This window comes from Polistes dominula, unplaced genomic scaffold, assembly GCF_049000335.1.
Source record: "Polistes dominula isolate Pdom_NZ unplaced genomic scaffold, Pdom_raw_medaka contig_75, whole genome shotgun sequence".
Classification (NCBI taxonomy): Eukaryota; Metazoa; Arthropoda; class Insecta; order Hymenoptera; family Vespidae; genus Polistes; species Polistes dominula.
Window position 1 is genome coordinate 1,272,220 of NW_028301003.1, and position 21,945 is coordinate 1,294,164.

Below are 21,945 nucleotides of genomic sequence, written 5' to 3' on the forward strand. Positions count from 1 at the left end.
AGTATATATTATAAAATTAATTATCAAATGACAATATAGTAGTATAATAAAATTATAGATATTACAATATGGACGTATAAACGCATTATAAATAATATCTATTTCCAATGAATAATATAGAATAAAATGAAATAATGTTAATTTTCGTCTAATAACATTTATTCATCATCTTGTACAACGGTAGTTTTTTCGGAAACGTAAAGTCCATCCAAAAACTTTCTAATGTCTTTGTTTTTCACAGTGGTAGATTGCTGAATAAGTGCAGCTAAAATAAAAATGTATTAATTAATAAATTACAATAGTATTATATTATATTATATCAGAAAATTATTCTATAGAATATTAATGTGTGTACAACAATGTCATTATATTTTGCATACCAGATCGTGAAACATCTTCCAACGAGTTTCCTTCGATTATTAATTCATCCTTTTGCTTGGCAGAGTTTGTAACAGTTACGCCATTAGCCATTTTAACTCGTCGTATATATTTTTCACCCAAAAAGTTACGGATTTCAATGACCGTATTATTTTCAGTTGTTACACAATTAATAGGAAAATGAGCGTATACAGCTCGCATCTTATATTGATAACCTTTCGTTACTCCTTTCAACATATTTTCTATGTGAGAACATACGGTACGTACTGCAGCTAATTCTTTCTTTGTTCCAAACCATTTTTCAACTTTCAATAGTCTTGGATTAATCATCTGTAATGAAATAATAATCGAGAAACAAAAATTATTTAATAATATTTTAATGCGACAAATTCATTGATTCATTTTTATCAGAATACGTATCAGAATAAAGCTTTCTCATTTATAAATAAAATGAAGGGGAATCCAAATATTTATCATCATAAGAAATATATTTCTTTTTCTTCTTCTTCTTCTTTGGATTTATTTTTTGAAGCAAATAATACTTACACGAATATCCAAAGCAAGATGTTTGAAGGAACGTTTAAGAACACCTCTTGGTCCCTTAACCGTGACAGAACGAGATTTCACTGTAACGGTCAATCCCTCAGGGATCTTCACCGTCTGGTTGGTTACAATTTGCTTCATTTTTTAACCTAAAACAAAAAACAAAGAAAATTAGTTTAATTAGTTAACTCTTCCATTTTCTTCTTTTTTCAAATATGTAACAAGCATTTCAAATCTATCACACATTGAATCAAAATAAATTCTGAAAAATATTTAATAATGGATACGTGTATACATATATATATATATATATTAATAAATGAATCATATAAACAAATAATAATACACGCACACAACGTTTGAATAAAGTTTAAAAACAATACAAGTTTTAATTAAACAACGTCAATGAAATGTTCGTATTTTCGTGTAAATAATTATCAATCGATAGATTCACTTATACGAACAATTAATAAAATTTATTCACATAAAAAAAAACAAAACAAAACTGCATTAAATAAAAACACAAATGTCGTATAAATATAATAACATAATAAACTAAAAAACTATCAAAAGATGTTATACCAAGTGATACGTAATTGAGGTTAAAAACGATCTCCCAATGAAAGATAATGTTTCTTCAAGAAATTTATACTCTATCGAAAAATATATTAAAGAAATATATAAAAAATTATAAATCATAGATTATTCAACTTGACGCATCGTTGGATTAATATAGATTTTCTTAAATATTCAAACCAGTTCAAATTTCATTACCTTCCACGCGTAACAGCGATACCGGAAAAGAACCATACAGCGCTCTTTATTCCTCTAGTTGACTGCCATGCGTTCCGTCCGCCATTTTAAGATTCATCGATGTATTCATATCGAAATATCGAAATGTTGAAATATCGAAATATCGAGAAATCGTCTTATATTATTGTTCGTTATTGAATTATATTGTAAGATAATTGTAAAATACATGTAAACAATTAATATCATAATTATAATATTATTATTTTTTAAAATTATTTATTCTGTGAAAAAAAAGAAATATTATAAAAATGATCTCTCTTTTTTGTTTCAATACATTACCGATAGATGGCAAAACAGGATAATTGTAGAAAAACATCAATATTGTTATGTATAGTTTGATTTTTCTATTTACCATCTGAAAATAGAAGGTTATGTTAAAGAATCATATGCGCGATCAGTAATTTCTGTCAGTTGGTGATTTTCTCTTTGTTATCAACATTGGGCTTGCCCTCTTTATCGCAAGTCTGATTATTTTCTTGCATTTGAATGATATCAATTAAAATTAACCTTATAGAAAATTCAATTTGTGATTTGACAATAATATTGTATATATAAATATGGTAAGAAAGAAAACATATTAAATAATTATTTATTAATTTGTTATTAAATGTATCATCATAGAGGTTATTTGTTTATTCATTATGATCTATTGTATTCTTTAGGATGATGATGATCAATTTCAATCAGGTTATGATGTTGATTCATTTCCAAAAGATTTTGGATATGCTCCCTTTGATGGAGAAGCAGAGGCATCTACGGAAGCTGTAGCAGGAGAACAAAAACCTAGAATACTTTTAATGGGTCTTAGAAGGTATATATATATATTTTAATAACTCATCTAAAAATCTATCAGACTCGTATTTCATTTTCTTTGATGATATTTCAGAAGTGGAAAGTCATCGATACAAAAAGTAGTTTTTCACAAAATGTCCCCAAACGAAACATTATTCTTGGAAAGTACAAACAAAGTAATCAAAGATGATATTAGTAATTCTAGCTTTGTTCAATTTCAAATTTGGGATTTTCCTGGACAAATAGATTTCTTTGATCCTACTTTTGATAGCGATATGATATTTGGTGGTTGTGGTGCATTAGTCTTTGTAATAGATGCACAGGATGATTATATGGAAGCTTTGAATAAACTTCATTTGACTGTTACTAAAGCATATAAGGTTAATCAAGCTATTAAATTTGAAGTTTTCATTCATAAAGTTGATGGACTATCGGATGATTGTAAAATGGAAACGCAAAGGGACATACATACCAGAGCTAACGACGATCTAATAGATTCTGGTAAATTATAAATGGAAAAACAATAATTATCGTTTATTATTGATAAACTGTGTAAATCTATCGTTAGAAATTTGTTTTAGGATGCGATCGAATACATCTTAGTTTTCATTTGACGTCTATATACGATCACAGTATATTCGAAGCTTTCAGTAAAGTCGTTCAAAAGTTAATACCACAATTACCAACATTGGAAAATTTATTAAATATACTCATATCAGTATGTATACAATTGTCATAGTATTATCATTTTAACATTACTTTTATTAAACGTTCAATTTGAATAATAATATTTTAGAATTCTGCAATTGAGAAAGCATTTCTGTTCGATGTTGTATCCAAAATTTACATTGCAACTGACAGTTCACCGGTAGATATGCAAAGTTACGAATTATGTTGCGATATGATAGATGTAGTTATCGATGTCTCTTGCATATATGGGTAAGTAAATATATACTTGTATAAATATAAATAATACAAATTTGAATAATTTTTCTAATTAGATTGAGAGAAGACTTGGATGCAGCGGCATTTGATAATCAAAGTTCTAGTTTAATTAAATTAAATAACGGCACTATTTTGTTCTTGCGCGAAGTGAATAAATTTTTAGCCTTGGTTTGCATTTTGAGAGAGGATAATTTTGACAGACAAGGTAAGATATTCATTTATTTGTTAAAATTACATCCAATGTATAAAATGAATGAAGAATCGTTTATGAATTTGAATGAAATTACAGGTGTTATAGATTACAATTTCTTATGCTTTCGCAAAGCGATACAACAAGTATTTGAATTGCGTAATAAAGCATTAGCTGCTACTAGTGTAAATAATCACTCTACGTCTCCAGTTAGCATCAATGAATCTTCAAGCTTGGCAGTAGTATCACAGGGTGGAATGATTGGACAAAATGGTGTCATAGCAATTACGCAAAGTTAACTAGATTTTTGTCTCATTACCGAGCTTTATCCCTAATTAGAGTATTTTTATTTTTAAATATATATATATATATATTTTCATTTTATTTTAAATGATCTTATCATTATGTACATCTTCGATCATGTATAATTTTATATATATATATATAAATAGCTAAGGATATTCTCGTAATAATTAGTTGAACAATTAAATCTATATATATACTTTCATTAATTTTTATTTTGTTAAATTTTAATACGAATCTACATATATATATATATATACTTGAAATTTGTGATAAAATTAACTTTATGTATTTATTTCTTTGTATATGACACTTTATCACATATCAATGGCGTTATAATTCGAAATACTTTTTAATTTTATTAATAATCAAATTCCTGTTGTTGCAGAAAATGCACAATTTTGTAGAACATTTTATTTTTTTATGTATTATGAAATTTGGATATAAAACATTTTCAATTTCCAAATGTAAATTCACATTTTTATTTTCTTGCTATTGGAATAAGGTTATATACATTTTGTTTATTATACAAATATTATATAATATATTAAAATATATCGATTTATAACGCATACGATCAAATAAATTCGTATTATGTACAACATTATCATTATATATGTATATGTATTATGTATAATACAAATGAATAATTATTTCATTTAAATATCTTTATAAAATCGCGCCTAAATATTGATAGTTAATTGGTCAAAATACGAAATAATGTCTTGAAATGATTGGTCCATTGAAAATATCGAATTATCGATACGAACTTTGCATACTACATACTTAACATTCAAATGTAAATTATTTCTTGATAAATAATTAACTTTATTTGACAAAACATTAAATATAACAATTATATATATATATATATATATTTTATTGACAAATGAATACTTACATTTGTAATAAATGTTATTCTACGAAAAACAGAAGAAAGAAACCATTTAGAATAACACAATGTGGACATATATTTTGTGATAATTGTTTAGACGAAGGTAATTATGTTAAATTTGACACAAGATATAAAAAAACATACATCATCTTTTTATTACAAATGAATGTGCTTTTTTTAGTGTAAATATATATATATATATATATATTATTTAACTTTAGGTATAAGACCTTGTCCAAGATGTAATAATGGGGATATGGCATCATTGCAATTGGAAGAACCATTATTACCCAAAGTATCATCTTTGTTTATTCCATTAAATGAAGCTATACAATCATTACCAGAAATAGCTAATTTTCAAAATACTCAAAATAACATTATTCTACGACGTTTTTATCAAATTGTACATTATCCTTATTTTTCAATCTCATCTTTTATATTAGTTTTATCTAATATTATTATATTTAACTTTGAAGGAAGCAAAATATAATCTATTAAAGGATGAATATCGTAAGCTTGCACATAATATGCAAGTAATGTCTGACAAATATCGTAAACTTCGTGAAGAAATGGAAACGATTAATATGAAATTTGTTAATTCTAATAAATTAACTTCCAATGCTCAAAGTATTTTTAATCGCAGAGAGATGCTAATGGATACACGAAGAATAATGCATCATGATAGGTACATTCTCAATATATATATATATTATTATTTCATTATATTATTATTATTAAAAACAAAACAAAAAATAAGAATAATAAAAATATCTATGTTTTAATATTTTTTTTTATTTTTTTATTTTTTTTAGTATCACTCCAATTTCAAAATCTTACAAGAGTGTAAGATTTACACCATCAACTAATCAAAGTATATATGAAAAATTACGTAAAACGTCAATAACGTCAGTTGTACCAACAATTCGTTATTACAATACATCATTAATTAATAAACAAAATTGAAATTATATGATCATTCAATAATTAAATATATAAATATTAAAGTTAACTTTCTAATTGTTGGACAAAATACATACATACGTTATATACTATATATAGTAATACAAATATGCCTCACTTAACCTATACTTGTACAGCTAATTAATGCAAATTAGTTAATACGTATTTTTTCAAGGTTATTCAAATTACTTTTTAATATACTATAACTCTGTTTCTTCTTTTTTTTTTTTTTTTATACATACAGAAATAAATAATCAAATGCAATATATCATTCGAATAGAACATTTTGTAAAGATACTACACTGTAAATCAGGTTATTAGTGATTGCGTGGATAGATACATACCTTAATGTTAATTCACGATCAAAGGTCGATTATAATATAGATATAAATATGTTTTTTACATGTAAAAGTGCAATCGAGTTTGTTCATATTCTCGTAAATTGTTAATCGATTATTAAAAACGTTAAATGTGTATATTATTTGATGAAACATTAATCAGTTTTACAGTTAACATTCAATTTCATTAGATTGATATATCAAGACGTTATTATCACATTTTCGAAATAATTGTCATTACATTTTCTATACTATTTGCAACATGATAAACTCTGGGTACGTATTTTTATATATTTTTTCTAATAATTTTAATCAATTTTACATTTATATATATATATACATGTAATATATACACATATTTGGTTAAAGGATATACATGTGTGGTGTATGTACACGGTTAACATGAACAATCTGCTATTTACATTTATCCACTAATTGTATTTATAATTGCATTTTGAAAATAATTAATAATATATATATATATACAATTTTTGTTTGTTTTGGAATCATTGTATATAAATACAGGAAATTGGCAGGACGTACAATTTTTATAACGGGTGCATCGAGAGGCATTGGAAAGAGTATAGCATTAAAAGCAGCAAAAGATGGAGCAAATATAGTTGTTGCTGCAAAAACTGCAGAACCTCATCCGAAATTACCAGGCACCATTTATACAGCTGTTGCAGAAAGTAATAATAATATAACGATATTAATAATAATATATAAATGTTTACACACAAATATTTGTTCATTAACGTTATTAATTTATTAATGTTTAGTCGAAGAAGCAGGTGGTAAAGCTTTGCCTTGTATCGTCGATGTCAGAGATGAAGGACAAGTTAAGTCTGCCGTTGAAAATGCAGTTAATAAATTTGGTGGTATTGATATTGTTGTTAACAATGCCAGTGCTATATCTTTAACAGGTACTCTGGCTACGGATATGAAAAAGTATGATCTTATGAATAATATTAATGCAAGGGGTACTTTTCTTGTGTAAGTAATTAATCTTTGTTAATTGTTCTTTAATAACATTATGTAATAAGTAATAATGAAAATGTGTAATTGGTTTAGGTCAAAATTATGTATACCTTATCTTAAAAAGAGCACAAATCCTCATATAGTGAATATAAGTCCACCGTTAAATATGAAACCAATTTGGTTTCAAAATCATGTAGCATACACGATGGCCAAATACGGAATGTCCATGTGTGTACTTGGTATGGCAGAAGAGTTTAAAGAAGATGGTATTGCTGTTAATGCTGTATGGCCACAAACTGGTATATTATATAATTATATTCATGTTATCTTCTATATTACTTAGAAGAAATATTGTGACAATAATTATTATTGTATTTTTTATATTATTATTTAGCTATTTATACTGCTGCAATAGAAATGTTAACGGGTCCAGATTCTAAAAATCACAGTCGTAAACCTGACATTGTGGCAGATGCGGTTTACGCTTTGATTTGTAAAGATAGTAGATCCGTTACTGGACAATTTTTAATTGACGAAGAAATATTAAGAAAAGAAGGGATTACTGATTTTAAAAGTTACGCTTGCAATCCAGGTATTATTTATTATTTCATTATATTTGTATCATTTATTTACTTTTAATAATATTCACCTATTTTTTTTTTGTTGTATTTGAATTATTATCGAATAAATATAAAAATGTTTATACAGATACTACAGATAATTTAATGCTAGATTTCTTTTTGGATGGTAATATTAATTTTCCAATCAATTTGAATGCATCAAAGGAGGATAATACAGTTAAACAATCATCTGAGAAATCATCTGATCATGATTTAGGTAGTGGCAAAATTGCAGATATATTTTCTGCTATTAATGCTAATTTGAGTGCAGAACTTGTTAACAAAACTAATGCTGTATATCAATTCAATGTTAAAGGTAAAATGATTCATTTATTTATTGGCTATTCTTTCTTATGCATAATTATTTCTATTTATTCTCTACCCATTTGAAGGAGAGGAAGCTAGTACGTGGTATTTAAATCTTAAAAGTGGTACTGGTTCTACTGGCAAAGGTGAACCAAAAGATCCAGCAGATGCAATTCTTACAATGAATTCGGAACAATTCTTTGCAATGTTTTCTGGTAATGAAAACTTTTGTTTGTTTTTATACATTATTTGATTACTTGTTCTGTCTTAACACATTTATTTGTTATTTATTTATTTATTTTTTTTTTCAGGTAAATTAAAACCAGCTACCGCATTTATGACAGGAAAGTTGAAAATCAGTGGTAATCTTCAAAAAGCTATGAAATTAGAAAAATTAATGGTTTCCTTAAAATCTAAACTTTAAGACTGATGAAATCTTGTTTTTTTTTGTTTTCATCTTATATACTTTCTTTTTTTTTTTGTTTTTCTTCACAATATTACGAATATACAAATTTTAATGCATTTTATCAAATGCATATATTGTTATATACTTTTTCAAACGATATATATATATCGTAATTTAAAAAAATTATATTATTTGTTATATATATATATATATATATAGAGAGAGAGAGAGAGAAAAAAATACATTTTATATATACATATACATATACATTTATATATATATGGTTAACTAAATTTTCATACATATTTTATGTACTTATATACTTATTAAGTATATCAATTACTTCACTAACATATATAAATATTCCAAAAGTAAGAAATACAATATATATATATATATTTTATATCAATTTTGCAAAATCACGTACTTCCGAGTTTCTAATGAAGATTAACTTATTAATTGGGGACATTTTTCATAAAATATAAATAAATTAATATATTTATTCTTTAATAATAATAATAATAATAAAACAAAAATGCGAAATCTTTGCGACAAGTTAAACTTACCTTCCCCAATTATCAAGTTATTAATATATTTTTATGTTTTACTAATTATTGAACATAATTAATTATTTTAGAAAACAAATCTTTCATAATACGTACATTTAACTTTATTAATGAAACAAACGTTTAGTTTGTTTGATAAAAAAAAAAAAAAAAAAAACAATAAAGCACGTATTATTATATTATAAGAGAATTATTTAAAAAGTTTGTTATAGGAACGTAAAAGGAATGTTTACAGTTTCCTTTATTATATTATTCGCTGTTATTACTTTCCTTACTGGCATAATAGGCACTGCGCAATTCTTGAAGATTATTTTCTAAAGTAGTGACCTCGTCAAATTTACAATCGGCTCTAGCTTGTTCGATATACGCTGTTAAATTATTCATTTGTTCGATGAGCGGATTAGTAGAGGAAGATATCATAGGAGCTTTAATAGATGGGCCCCAACCTTGCGATTGATCCATAGTCATTTGTTGCTTGAAAAAAATAGATTATGATAGATTATGATAAAAATCAATGGAACATTTTAATTAAGAACACACGATGATATATATATATATATATTATATTAAAATCTTACTTGATTTTCTTTGACCAATGGACCACCACCACCACCACCACCTTCCAAATTTCGCGTATCTCTTTTGTTTTGTTCACGAGATTTTTGTCTCTGTTCTTCCAATCGTTGTTCATAGGCAGCTTTAAGTTCTATTCGTCTTTGACGTTCTTCTTTCAACGTGGCATATTCTTCTATCGACGGTAACGATTGTATAGAGAGTAATTGTTCTTTTAAAAATAACATTGCACTAGCCCTAACCATTTGATGTAATCTTAATTCTTGACCTTGGGGCGAATTATCCACATCTCTAGTACCAAGTACTAATATTCTTTTACTAATTGCATCTATATTTTCACCTAATTTAGCAATTTTAAGACGTAATGTTTGTGCATCTTGCAAATCATACGTAGATTCTCCTTCTCTAAAAACAGATATATTAATATATTATTGCATTGAAATAATGAATTAAATTGTAATGTAAAATTAGAATGAAATACCTCAAAGATTCGCTCATTTTGTTATACATTATCAATATTTGCATAGTTTCTTCCATGTACAATCTCATTTTTTCATAAAATTGACATACTATTGGCTTGTGAAATTGTTTTTCTTTTTGTTTTTCTCTAGCATCGAGTAAATTCATACAATGTGTACAAACTTTGAAATGTTGTTCAGCACCACCAGTTGAATCATTGACCAAAGCTAAAACGCTATTTAAACTACCACTCGATGGTGATCTTGCCAATTTTGTAAATCCTATACCAGCTCGTACAACGCGTTCTGAAAAACCTTTCTCCGATGATGACGGAGATACAGCCGAATCGTCCTGTATAGAAACAGGACTTGTCATTTTTCCTAGAAAATAGTTTGTTTTTTTTTTATCCAGCATCTGTAGCAAGAACTGTAAAATTACTATCCAATTGGGTAGAAGTATATATTTTTTTTTTGTTTGTTCATTTTCTTTTTATCGATACTTACGAGCATCCAATAGGGATAAATAAAGAGTACAATTATGACACATTATAGCTCCACAAAGTCGACAATGATGTTTCCTTCTTGCAACGTGAAAACTTTTAGCACAAGTAGGACACAATTTGACATCTGTTTCATCTATCCATGGTACGATACTTTGTTCGTGTACTGTTTAACGATAATCAATTTTATACAAATGTGTGTGTGTGTGTGTGTGTTTGTTAATAAGTTCAAATATGTCTTTTGTATATTAATCGCATACCTTTTCTTTTACTTGGATCTAATGGCAAATTGTATAACAATTTATCTAATCTTATTAATAATTTATTTGTTTCTGATGTATAACGTTCCAATCTCATGTTTCTTATTTCTTTGAAATATCTCGTGTGTGATTTAATTACACCTAATGAATTCATTGTTATTAATAATAGTTAAGATAAGATGATTAATTGAAATATAATTAACGCAATTACCTGGTTCTTGTTGTTCCGTATTCATTTCTAATTTGTGTCTTTGATTATTTGGAGTACATGAAAATACTTCTGGCATTTCATCTTGTTTTAATATTTTCTTCTTAGCTTTGCCAAGTAAATCTACGTTAAAAAATAAAAAAACAAAAAATAATGATTGAATTAATTAATAATAATGTTTATATGATGTGTTTATTATTTCATTGATTGATAATACCTTTGAGAGATTTTAAAAATTGTTCATTATTGTGAAATTCTTCAAAGTGTTTGGTCAAATTATCTGGTGCTTTTAAATCGGTCATACAAACGGGACATAGAAATCCTTCCAATATTTGTGCATTTCCAGCCATGTTTGTAGAACAAGTGAGATATTTTTACGAGTAGATATTCTTTTTTTTTTAAATATATTTTTTATCTTCATACAAACTATTGTATTAAAAGATACAATTGTAGGGGCAGTTTTGTGACTTATCGAATGAAAACTTACATATGTATATTATGAACGGCCATATTGAATTGGATCAGCTGATAGACATGTCAAAAATATAATCATTTTTAACGATACTTTTATTAATACAAAAAAAAAGCCTAATTATACAGTACACTTTGTTGAATAATTATTAAATATGTCGAACATTAATAATTTTAACTTTATTTACAATTTTTAATCAATTCAATATTAACTTAACCTATTTATATTTATACATATAAACATAAACCAGATAGTAGAATATTTTTACCCCTTCCCTCGAGCCCAGCACGTCTCGCACACAATGGATTGTTACGTGTCGGTGTGTTGGGAAACCGAAAGAAGCCGAAGGAAGCCGAGATTAGCTGCGCGCGAACAGAAGAGAAATAGTACCCCCACCACGCGGGGTTATGGAATTGTGTCCATGTATTTCTCCGCGGCGCGTGGTGGGGGTACTATTTCTCTTCTGTTCGCGCAGCTAACCTCGGCTTCCCTCGGCTTCTTTCGGTTTCCCGACACACCGCACGTAAATTTAGTTGTGTGCGAGACGTGCTGGGCTCGAGAGAAGGGGTAGAAATGTTCCGCGATCTGGCTTCACTGTTTACAATTGACAACCAATGAGAAAATTCCAAGTTGCATGAGAGTAACAGAGGATAAAATAAATCTTATCATTATTTTTTATTAATTAATACATAACATATCAAATTATTTATTTGATTAATTATGATTGTTTATTATCTGACAGAATATTTTGCAACGATACACATATTTTCCAAGGAAACATCCGATGAAATGTAACGATACAAACAACCTTCAAAGCCAATATTTTGTAAATATTCTAAACGTCCCCAATTTAATAATGTCTTAACTTTATAACCAATTAATTGTCGTTCATTAAATTGCATATTTTTCTCGTTAGATCTACAACACACGAAATATTATTAATCAGGTGAAATTATGTTGGAATTAAGTAACATTTGTAATAGTGTACGTACTTTGTTGTTTCATTTTCATCCTTTTTTAATTCAGTATCATTTTTGATATTAAATCCACAAGTCGCCCAACTAGCTATGCTACATAAGATTGGAAATTCGTTTGGAAGGAATTTACATTTGTTCAAATATTCTTTACCAATATAAGATTTATATTCACATTTATGATGACAACAAAAAGCTATGACTAATCCATAATTATTGCCGATAGATTTATTATCTATTGCTTGAGTCAAACATCGTATTGCAAGGTCTACAAATTCGTATAAATCAGATAATACAAAAATAAAAAAAGATAATAAATATATATTATATTAAAAGATACCTGTAGCAGTGCCACATAGATGTTTAGCAATTCCAACTTTATTGATAAAACGTTTGATTTCTGGAATACTACCAAGTTGTAAATCTGCTATATCTGCGCGTATTCGTTTAACATAAATATTATGTTGTTCTTTTTTAAGTTTATTATCATTTTTATGCCTATGACTTGAACGATCTACTAACAATATACAAGAATCTTCTTTTTCCTTTGCAACTTGTGCTAACCAGTAAGTTAAATCACCTATAAATCAAATAAATCACATTAATCTTTAATTGAAACAATCTATATTGAAATTTTCTTAACGTTAACAAAAATTATACCTTTTCCAGCACCAAATTCAATGTAACAAGTATTATCATTTACAAGTTTAGCTTTATCCAAATGTGCCAGTAATGATGAATTTTGTGTTAAATGTTTTTTACCATATTTACCACATGATGAAACATTCAATGTATTTGTTAATATATCATGGTGTAATACTGCATTTGGAATTTCAGTTAATTTTTCTATAAATTTAGTAATATAATGTAATTAAATGTATAAAGTAATGGTAGCATTATATTACACATATAAATATGTATAAACATTTTATACCATAAGCTTCGTTAATTCTTAATATTATATCATTTATAATGGAAACATCAAGTTGAGAAAGTGGTAAAAGTCTTGGTATTTCTTCCGTTTCTTTATCTACATTAATATTTTTAATTATATATGCTGGTTGAGAGTCTAATATCTTTCGGGCATTGCATATTGTCAAATGTTTAGCCAACTTTGATTGATAACATGTACTGAAAATAAACAATAAGTTAATACTAAAGAAAAACAGAAATAATAATAATAATTAATGAATTTCTTATTGCATTATCTGTGATTATATAATTAATAAAACATACTGAGTAGGATCAAGAGGACATTGTATCCTTTTCTTACAATTTTCACTAATTTCTATATCGTTGGAATTGATTGAATTCTGTTGATGTTCTCCACAAAATTTGTTACCTTTTTTAACGGTCATACGACAATATCGATTTTTTCGTTTTACAAAATATCTACACGTCGAATCTTCTTCTTCCATGATCAATTTTATATATAAATATTTTATTATTGTTATGTCTAAGTGATACAACCATAAGACAGGTGTTAAAATATAGGTTATGAAAGTAAAGTAAAGTAAAATAAATATAACCTCTTATTACACTTTCTCATAAGACAAGAAATGTCATAATTAAAACAATAGTTTGAAATATGCAATAATATCGTTATATTTAAACAATCATATAATATTCTTCTCTTTTTTATTTATTTTTCTTTAAGAAAAAAAAACAGATGAGAACAATTATAAAGTATAACCTGTTATTACATTTTTTTATACAACAAGAAATATTATAATTAAAATAATGGATCGAAATGACGTAATATCATTATATTTAAACGATTATAATATTCTTTTATTTGTTTAAAAAAAAACAAAAGAACAATTACGATTATTACATTTGTTTAAAATGCTTTCAAATTTCCCACCAATAATGACGGACTAACTCAGCGCCATCTCTAGCGGGAAAAATCTAATTGTTAATTTAAATAGAAAGTGAAGAAAGATGGATGAAAAATCGTTAGAATTACGTGTGTTTCGCGTTTATTATTAATTATAATTAAATAATAACGATATTAAGTGTTTTATTAGTTGAAAATAATTCACGTGTATCAATGAGTGGTATTCAATAAAAAGATAAACAACAACACGTTTCGAGAAACAGGTATTTAATGATATAATTATTTGAAGAAAAATAGTGGAAGTAAACGTTTTTACAATTAACGTTTTTGTTTGTTTGTTTGTTTGTTTTTTTTTTTTAATAGATGTGTGATGGTCCTTCAAATAGTATTATTATAAATAATTTAGAATTAGTGCCGTTTTTTCCATAATTGTTAATTACAATTGAAAGATTTTCTACAATTATTACATCCCTTTCATCATACTCTCCTAAACCCACCCCTGTGTGAATTACTTTTAAGATTATTATTATTATTATTATTATTATTTTCTGCCTGCTAAAGTTTATTAACCCAAGTGTAACATGAGAGGACACCCCCCCCCCCCAACAAAAAGATTAGATTACATTTAAAGTATCGATCATTCTCCATAAGCTCATTGTTGAAAGATTAAATGCATTTGTGTATGAGTAATAAATGAATATTTCTAATATTTGGCTTTTTCAGGTGAAAAATATGACACCTATAAAACTTGTTCAGGTAAAAAAAGAGGCAGACATAAAAGAGATTCGTCATGTTTCTATGTTAAGTTTTGTTAGGCCGCAGGAAATAGTTGAATAAGAAGAAAACAAGAGAATGATTGAATAAATTATTTAAAAAAATAAATACAAAATGATATCTTTCAAAAAACAGTTAATTGGATAATTATTTTGTCAAGGTCAAACTCTTATTTACACAAGGGTCAATAAACGTTCTACGCATAATAGATCTGAAACATGTTTGTTACATTTGAACATGCTAGTAATAGAAATAGTTAGGCGATTAACCTAAGCACGTAAGTATCTATGTTAGATATAATCATTCTAGAATCATTGATTTTCTGTTCTTCTTCAATTTATCGTTGAGTCATATATCAACATTATATATATCTCTCTCTCTCTCTCTCTATATATATATATATATGTTAGAAAAGAAATGAGGTTGGGGGTGGGTGCTAGGAGAAAGGGAAAGTAATATGTGCGTGACTTATTATTTAACAGAGGACGTTTGTTTGCATTCTTAAGTTGTGTCTTTCATAAGGAAGCAGATACTTCTTGTTCCATATCGCTCAATGTATTGTACAATCTTATCTTCAAATTATCCGGAACAGATGCACGTGGCAAATGTGCAGTATCACCAGCTGGATTAGCACACTGTCTTAATAGAACAGCTAGTGAACTAGTTGTATGTTCTGACATCAATAAACCAGGTAAAATTATGGTTCCTGATAAGGTCCAACCGAGAAAAATTTTCTCGCATATGATCTAGAAAAAAAAAACAGTAAAAATAACATTAGGATTATCATATATATATATATATATATATATATATCACAGTGTGAACCAAAAATGTTTAATGAAATTTTTTATATTATTAATAAAAATAAAAAAACAATTTATTATGCAGTTAACAATAATTTGTAAACACAATAAACTCACGAACATATTTTGGTTCAATACTTTAATGTTATGTTATATATTATACACTAGATATAGTAACATTAGGTATTATATTTAACACTAGATTTACGGACTGAGTCAAGTTGACTCCTTTCAAATTTTTTTGTTACATATAATATATTAGGGGTGCCCTGCCACCCGTTGCTGTGGCTCACAATCAGTCCGATACACACGTCCTTTAAGTCAACGAATTACCTTATACCACCATCTGTTAGAATCTTATCGAACTAACAGAGATAATCACAAATAATTCGCATTAAAATAATATTACGATTATAAATTGAGATATAAACTATCTTATCTTTCAAGTTGGATGAAACTGAACACATTGTGCTAAGTTTTATTAAAATCGGTTCAGTAGTTTAGGAGTCCATTGCGGACAAACAACGTGACACGTAATTTATATATATATATATTAAGATAAGATATGAAACTTAAATATAATAATAATTAATAATTTAATATAATAATTCCTATCCCCTTATTCAATCCTTCATTCAAACAATGTTTAAAAAATGATAATAAACAAAACATCCGTAAATCTAATGTTAAAAGATAATTTTTTTAGATATAAATGTGTTTTTATTCATTACAGTTTTTCTACCTGTAAATTATTATTGACAACCGGTGATTCGCATCTATGATTTTTCGAACAGACCGATCTGCAATCGAAAAAATCACAATCCTCATGTCCCTTGCAGGGTTTCCCATCAGCCGTGATACGTCCAATTATGGTTTTAGGAAATACAGCGTCCAAATCCAGAAACTTGAGTTTTTGTCCACCGAGGGGTAATCCGAAATGATTTATCTTGACGTCACATAGATAAAATGGTTCGGGAAAATTGGTCTCAAGTTCTTCAAGTAGATCCATGATCATGACGGCTAACTTCAATCTCTTGGCCCATTCTGGTTTAGAGTCGGATAGTGCCAATGCCGTCGTAGGTGTTTCTATAGGTCTGACGTTAGCGATCTAACCTCAGTCTCGCGTCTGTCATTTAATGTCTAAACGATCGGAAAAATGTCATTAATGCCATCCGAAATTGATATGATAATTCGTGATCAAGTAGGTTTACGACGTAGTAGTAGTAGTAGTAGTAGTAGTAGTAGTAGTAGTAGTAGTAGTAGTAGCAGTAATAGTAGTAGTAGGTACCGGTGTTGATACCGAGAAGAAGACAACACACGGTCTTGGACGAATGTGTGGTTATTTTTTGATTTGATTTTATTATATTTTTCTTTTATATTTGTTTTTTTGTTACGTTGAGAAGTCGTCCTACCAAGAATTACCATGTCACTTTGGTTAGTATCAATGACGCGGTGTCGTATAGTACATGTAACGACATATATTGTTTTCCTATCAATTAGGTCATATTTTTATTGTTCATACTATGTAATATAATCTAGGGGATTTAGCACAATACCTAAAAAAAACCCTCTTAAACTTACCAAATTATTTGTTCTCTCTTATTGTTAATTAAATCTCGATTTAAGTCTAAAGCTATATTTTAATAAGAGACAGTTGACGGTATTTCTTTTTTTTTTTATTTTTATCGAACCCGAGACGATAATAAATTTTGAAATAAAGTTTCATAAGCATAATATGAAAAATAAAACATGCACTTGTTGTTCTAATACTAGCTGTGCGCGATTTGATCCTAAAGCATTGTTCTATTGGGATCTGTGGCAAGGGGGGGGGGCGTGGCTTAGCAATTCGACCTATCTATTCTAATTTTGAATTTAGCCACCAGATAGCGTATTCAAGTGCTAGAGATCCCAATAAGTATAGTAGTGTATTTAAAAAAAAGAAAATAAATAAATAAATTATATACAGGGTGATTCACCAGCTGTGGCCATCTAAACAGCTTCGAAAGTATAAAGCTGGTGAATTATCCTGTATATATCTACAACGTGGGGTGAATATTTAATTAAATTCGTGAATGATAATTAACCAGTTTAGGTTAATTAAAAAAATTGAATTTAATTCTATGTATGATAAATCTTTTACCTTACGTATTCAACTGCATAAAATGTTCCACAGGTGCCAATTAATTGCGGAAATACGTCACGATCTTCGAATAAAATTGTTATTAAATATTCGTTTTCCTGTAAAAGTGGCCAAACGTTTTCCATTTCCAATTGACGTCGTTTAGTATCAACCTCAATCTTGTGTGTTCTCAAACGTGCTAATCTTTGCATTTGTTGCGTAGTTACAGTGTAATTTAATTTATTAATAACTAGATCCTTTATCATAGTTCCAAAATCTTCTTCAGTTGGAAAATGTTTAGCATCGAAAGCATCGATCCAAAATAATGACTCGTATTCTTCCGATGTTGTTTTAGTTCTACAAATTATAATATTAATAATGTATTGCAAAAATCAAATGTTACATGAAGTAGAAATTTGGAATTAAAATGGTCGACTAGTTAAAATGATTGGTCTGGTATATCTAGTGTTAATTAACATAATAATATATTTACAAATAAAATAAAACAATATTTATAAAATATTTATATTAACAAATAAAACCTGTAAGCTTTAAATACGAGTCTTGTAGCTTCCCAGTGTGCAGAAAATACAGCTTCCTTGCCTGTATGCAATGTTTCACATGCCAAAGAATGTATGCCCTTTTCGGTGCAAAGTGGTTGACATAAAATTCCCATAGCCGTACCATCATTGTGTGTTCTACACTGTAAATTGTATCAATAATTTATATTCTTCTTCTTCTTCTTCTTCTTTTTTTTTCTTCATTTACATTTTTTACATTTAATTATTATAATTAGGATTATAATTGAAAATTCTAGCGTGCTACACGTAAAAAGAAGTTTCATTATGTAAAAAATGTCTTGTTTTTTTTTCTCTCTATCTTTCTTCTTCTTCTTCTTCTTCTTCTTCTATTTAATGTCGTATCATAACATTTGAATAATAGTTATCACGATGACGTTGCATGCGAATAACTATGATATAAAACAGAAACTGTCGTTTCTATTGGAAAATGTTAAAGATTATGCAAATACCGTTATGAAGAAAAATAATGAAAAATAAAATACAAATGTGAACATGAAAATAATTCAATAAGAAAATCGTTCTAATTCGAATTTGAATTGAAATTATTTCAATAACGAAATTTCACGTATAAATACTTGAAACAATATTATTTTGTTTTATATCTTGTTAATATAATATCGAATAAAAATTTATCATTTGTTATCACGATCAATGAAGGGATTTGATTTAGAAAAAAAAGTAATTGTGAAAAGATTCAAAAAAAAAAAAAAAGAAAAAAAAAGAAAGGTAATCGTTACAGTAGAACAAAATTTATACAACATAAAACAAATGTTTGTATTTTATTCAAAATACAATTTATTTAAAATGATTTTCTGATTAGGTGATCAATAAAAATGAAAATATTATATGTTATTTTTTAAAAATCTTTAAAATGTTTGTTTTTCAATGTTTTTTTTATTTATTATTTAATATCCTTGAAATCAGTAGTCCTATTAGCATCTATATAAGCTTATACACCATTAGAAAAATTATTGTCCATTAGTGTTAATTATTTTTTAACACTTAATCCCTACCACGTGATGTCAAATGATCTTGCGTACTTTAATTTATAAAAAAATGCGATAAAAAAGTGTGTACAATGTATGCGTTATATAAATAACTATAAATAAAAGATAAAAAAAATTATATAAATAATAAATTATATAACTAATTATATTTATTATTTATTGTATATTTATATTTTATTATTTATTTATATATTTTACTAGAGGTACCTCGCCAAGCGTTGGATAATCATGACTCTTTGTTAATAAACAAATAATTTGCGATTAATAAAATAATATTGCGATTATAAATTGAGATATAAACTATCCTATCTTTCGAGTTGGATGAAATTGCATACAGTGTGCAAAATTTGATTAAAATCAGTTCAGTAGTTTAGAAGTCAATTGCGAACAAACAACGTGACACGTAATTTGTACATATTAAAAAGAAAGAAGAAGATTATATTTATTATTTATTATATATATATGATACTAATGGACAATAATTAAACGAATGAAATAAATAATTGAATAGTAAATTACACAACATATCAAAGAAAAAAAACAAATCTAAAATAACCTAAGAAATAAATGACATTAACTTTTAGTCGAAAAATATGTAAAAAGAAAACCGTGTTCCAATTTAGTTCGTAATAAATTAATGTTCTTCAGAGTTCTTTCATCCCCTTATGAAATGTGGTTCAATTCTGCGTAATAGGGGAAAATTTGGAAAGGCGCTTGCGTATTGGTTGATCGTCTTTGGCGCATAGTCCGTTCTTTCGATCCATCCCCCCCCTTTCACCGGTATTCTACCATCCGTTCTCGAAATTCGCGCTAATCCAGATTCATCATTTCTATGTATTTTTATACGTGTTGAAGAAAATAAAAATAGTACACTGAGAACAAATAATAACACGCGATTTACTGTATAAAGTAATAAGAATGTAGAATAATAATAATAATAATAATCATAAGAAGAAGAAGAAGAATAAGAAGAAAAAAAAACCTAAGAAAATTAAATGACAACGATGATGAGATCAACTCTTGTTGTTTATCATTTTGTTGTTATTTGTCATCGGTCATTTTTGTTCGTAATAATTGGATAGAATTTGTCTTCAATGAAATATTTTTTGAAAGAAAATATTTTGGAAAACAACTTACCACGCTGATAACGTGTCGCCAAGCTTCTAAGTTCGTGCACATTATACCCCAGTGAAATAGAAGATAGATAACAAAGAGGAATAACGATACTAAAAGACCACCAAACATTTTATAGTGATAGAAGAAACCGGGCAACCTTCGAATGTTCATTTTGAACCCTTTTTTTTTTATATATATATTATTATAATTATAACAATTATTTTGTTTTATTATTATCAAGAACGAACAATTATGTTACTTCGTTCTGGAAGAATTAATTCAGTATAACACCACCAACACCAGCACAACCACCACCACCACCACCAGCAGCAGCAGCAGCAACAACAACAACTGCAAGAACCTTTCAGTAGTTCGGCAAATTTATTAAACCTTATCGTTTTATCAATCGTTATAATTTTTGCCGTCATGTCGTATCATATCGCGAGTTATTTTTTGCATCAATGATGATGATGATGATGATGATGATCTCTTCTTTTTATAAACTAACTAACTTTGTCCGCCAGTGCTATCTAACTCGCGCGTATTATTTTCTTTTTGTTTTGTTCTTTTTAATGTTTTTCTTTCTTTCCTCTTCCACCAACGAATTTACCCCCTTCCGTTTAGTACAACCAGTAGTAAGCGTGGGAGAATTAAAGAAAAAGATAGAAACAGATAGAGTGATTAGATAGATAGAAATATATATATATATATATATAAAGGATGAGAACGAGTGAGAGAAAGACAAAGATTAAGATAAAGAAGGAGAGAAGATATAGTTCGACGAGAGCTTAGGCTACTCGTGGCAATGCGGCATAATCTGCGACACGGGCTCCCCTAAGTGACGTAACAAGCACCACGCACGAAGGAAGCGCCGTCATTTATTGCTGCAAGCGCCTCTGGTGGTGCGCTTCTGGTACCAATGTTTTGCACCGATTGGTCCGTACATTTCAGGATCGTACATTGTTCCAATCGTCACCACCTACCATAACATTTTATACTCACTAAACTAACGTACGAAATTTTTCTGATGAAATTATTTTTTCAATACGCGCTTTCGTGTTCATTTTCTCAAGTAAAGAAAAAAGAACAAGTAGAAGAAAAAAATATAAACGCAATATAACGGATTGAAAGTTATCGGCGATAACGTATAATCGTATTTAAAAAAAAAAAATAAAAAATAAATAAATGTAAAAATAATAAAAGTAAGATTTGAGCGTATCGACGTCATGT

General features: G+C 27.5%; 7 protein-coding genes across 8 annotated transcripts; 3 read left to right on the top strand and 4 right to left on the bottom strand.

Moving 5' to 3' along the window:
• Positions 1-141: 141 nt before the first annotated feature.
• Positions 142-1,849, bottom strand: RpL9 (ribosomal protein L9). Its single transcript, XM_015322732.2, has 4 exons — positions 1,696-1,849; positions 925-1,070; positions 381-708; positions 142-265 (listed from the first exon to the last, which is right to left on the bottom strand). Exons 2-4 carry the CDS (start codon positions 1,060-1,062, stop codon positions 159-161), a joined length of 573 nt encoding a protein of 190 aa, XP_015178218.1. The 5' UTR covers positions 1,063-1,070; positions 1,696-1,849; the 3' UTR covers positions 142-158.
• Positions 1,850-2,087: 238 nt separating this feature from the next.
• Positions 2,088-4,002, top strand: RagC-D (Ras-related GTP binding C/D). Its single transcript, XM_089173915.1, has 7 exons — positions 2,088-2,294; positions 2,397-2,545; positions 2,621-3,027; positions 3,108-3,244; positions 3,323-3,465; positions 3,528-3,676; positions 3,761-4,002. Exons 1-7 carry the CDS (start codon positions 2,292-2,294, stop codon positions 3,958-3,960), a joined length of 1,188 nt encoding a protein of 395 aa, XP_089030041.1. The 5' UTR covers positions 2,088-2,291; the 3' UTR covers positions 3,961-4,002.
• Positions 4,003-4,313: 311 nt separating this feature from the next.
• LOC107067358 (uncharacterized) lies at positions 4,314-5,863 on the top strand. 2 transcript variants are annotated; one of them, XM_089173919.1, is made up of 3 exons: positions 4,314-4,962; positions 5,081-5,262; positions 5,336-5,863. In XM_089173919.1, exons 1-3 carry the CDS (start codon positions 4,854-4,856, stop codon positions 5,639-5,641), a joined length of 597 nt encoding a protein of 198 aa, XP_089030045.1. In that variant the 5' UTR covers positions 4,314-4,853; the 3' UTR covers positions 5,642-5,863. The 2 variants fall into 2 exon arrangements, with proteins under 2 accessions (XP_089030045.1, XP_015178279.2); XM_015322793.2 differs by lacking the exon at positions 4,314-4,962 and having other exon boundaries at positions 5,116-5,262; positions 5,336-5,544; positions 5,672-5,863.
• A 224-nt stretch (positions 5,864-6,087) lies between these two features.
• Hsdl2 (Hydroxysteroid dehydrogenase like 2) lies at positions 6,088-9,197 on the top strand. Its single transcript, XM_015322792.2, has 8 exons — positions 6,088-6,433; positions 6,683-6,846; positions 6,937-7,150; positions 7,229-7,434; positions 7,530-7,727; positions 7,844-8,071; positions 8,148-8,276; positions 8,373-9,197. Exons 1-8 carry the CDS (start codon positions 6,420-6,422, stop codon positions 8,483-8,485), a joined length of 1,266 nt encoding a protein of 421 aa, XP_015178278.2. The 5' UTR covers positions 6,088-6,419; the 3' UTR covers positions 8,486-9,197.
• Positions 9,161-11,796, bottom strand: Rbsn-5 (Rabenosyn-5). The gene is made up of 7 exons (XM_015322803.2): positions 11,250-11,796; positions 11,036-11,155; positions 10,825-10,965; positions 10,569-10,730; positions 10,088-10,445; positions 9,612-10,011; positions 9,161-9,507 (listed from the first exon to the last, which is right to left on the bottom strand). Exons 1-7 carry the CDS (start codon positions 11,380-11,382, stop codon positions 9,283-9,285), a joined length of 1,539 nt encoding a protein of 512 aa, XP_015178289.2. The 5' UTR covers positions 11,383-11,796; the 3' UTR covers positions 9,161-9,282.
• A 344-nt stretch (positions 11,797-12,140) lies between these two features.
• Positions 12,141-14,145, bottom strand: LOC107067298 (tRNA:m(4)X modification enzyme TRM13 homolog). Its single transcript, XM_015322676.2, has 6 exons — positions 13,715-14,145; positions 13,413-13,609; positions 13,139-13,324; positions 12,819-13,058; positions 12,497-12,746; positions 12,141-12,422 (listed from the first exon to the last, which is right to left on the bottom strand). Exons 1-6 carry the CDS (start codon positions 13,894-13,896, stop codon positions 12,236-12,238), a joined length of 1,242 nt encoding a protein of 413 aa, XP_015178162.2. The 5' UTR covers positions 13,897-14,145; the 3' UTR covers positions 12,141-12,235.
• Positions 14,146-14,565: 420 nt separating this feature from the next.
• Positions 14,566-21,523, bottom strand: aln (divergent protein kinase domain 1C). Its single transcript, XM_015322677.2, has 5 exons — positions 20,737-21,523; positions 18,554-18,714; positions 18,033-18,368; positions 16,635-16,986; positions 14,566-15,835 (listed from the first exon to the last, which is right to left on the bottom strand). The coding sequence occupies exons 1-5, from the start codon at positions 20,884-20,886 to the stop codon at positions 15,605-15,607; spliced, it is 1,230 nt and encodes a 409-aa protein (XP_015178163.1). The 5' UTR covers positions 20,887-21,523; the 3' UTR covers positions 14,566-15,604.
• Positions 21,524-21,945: the final 422 nt, after the last annotated feature.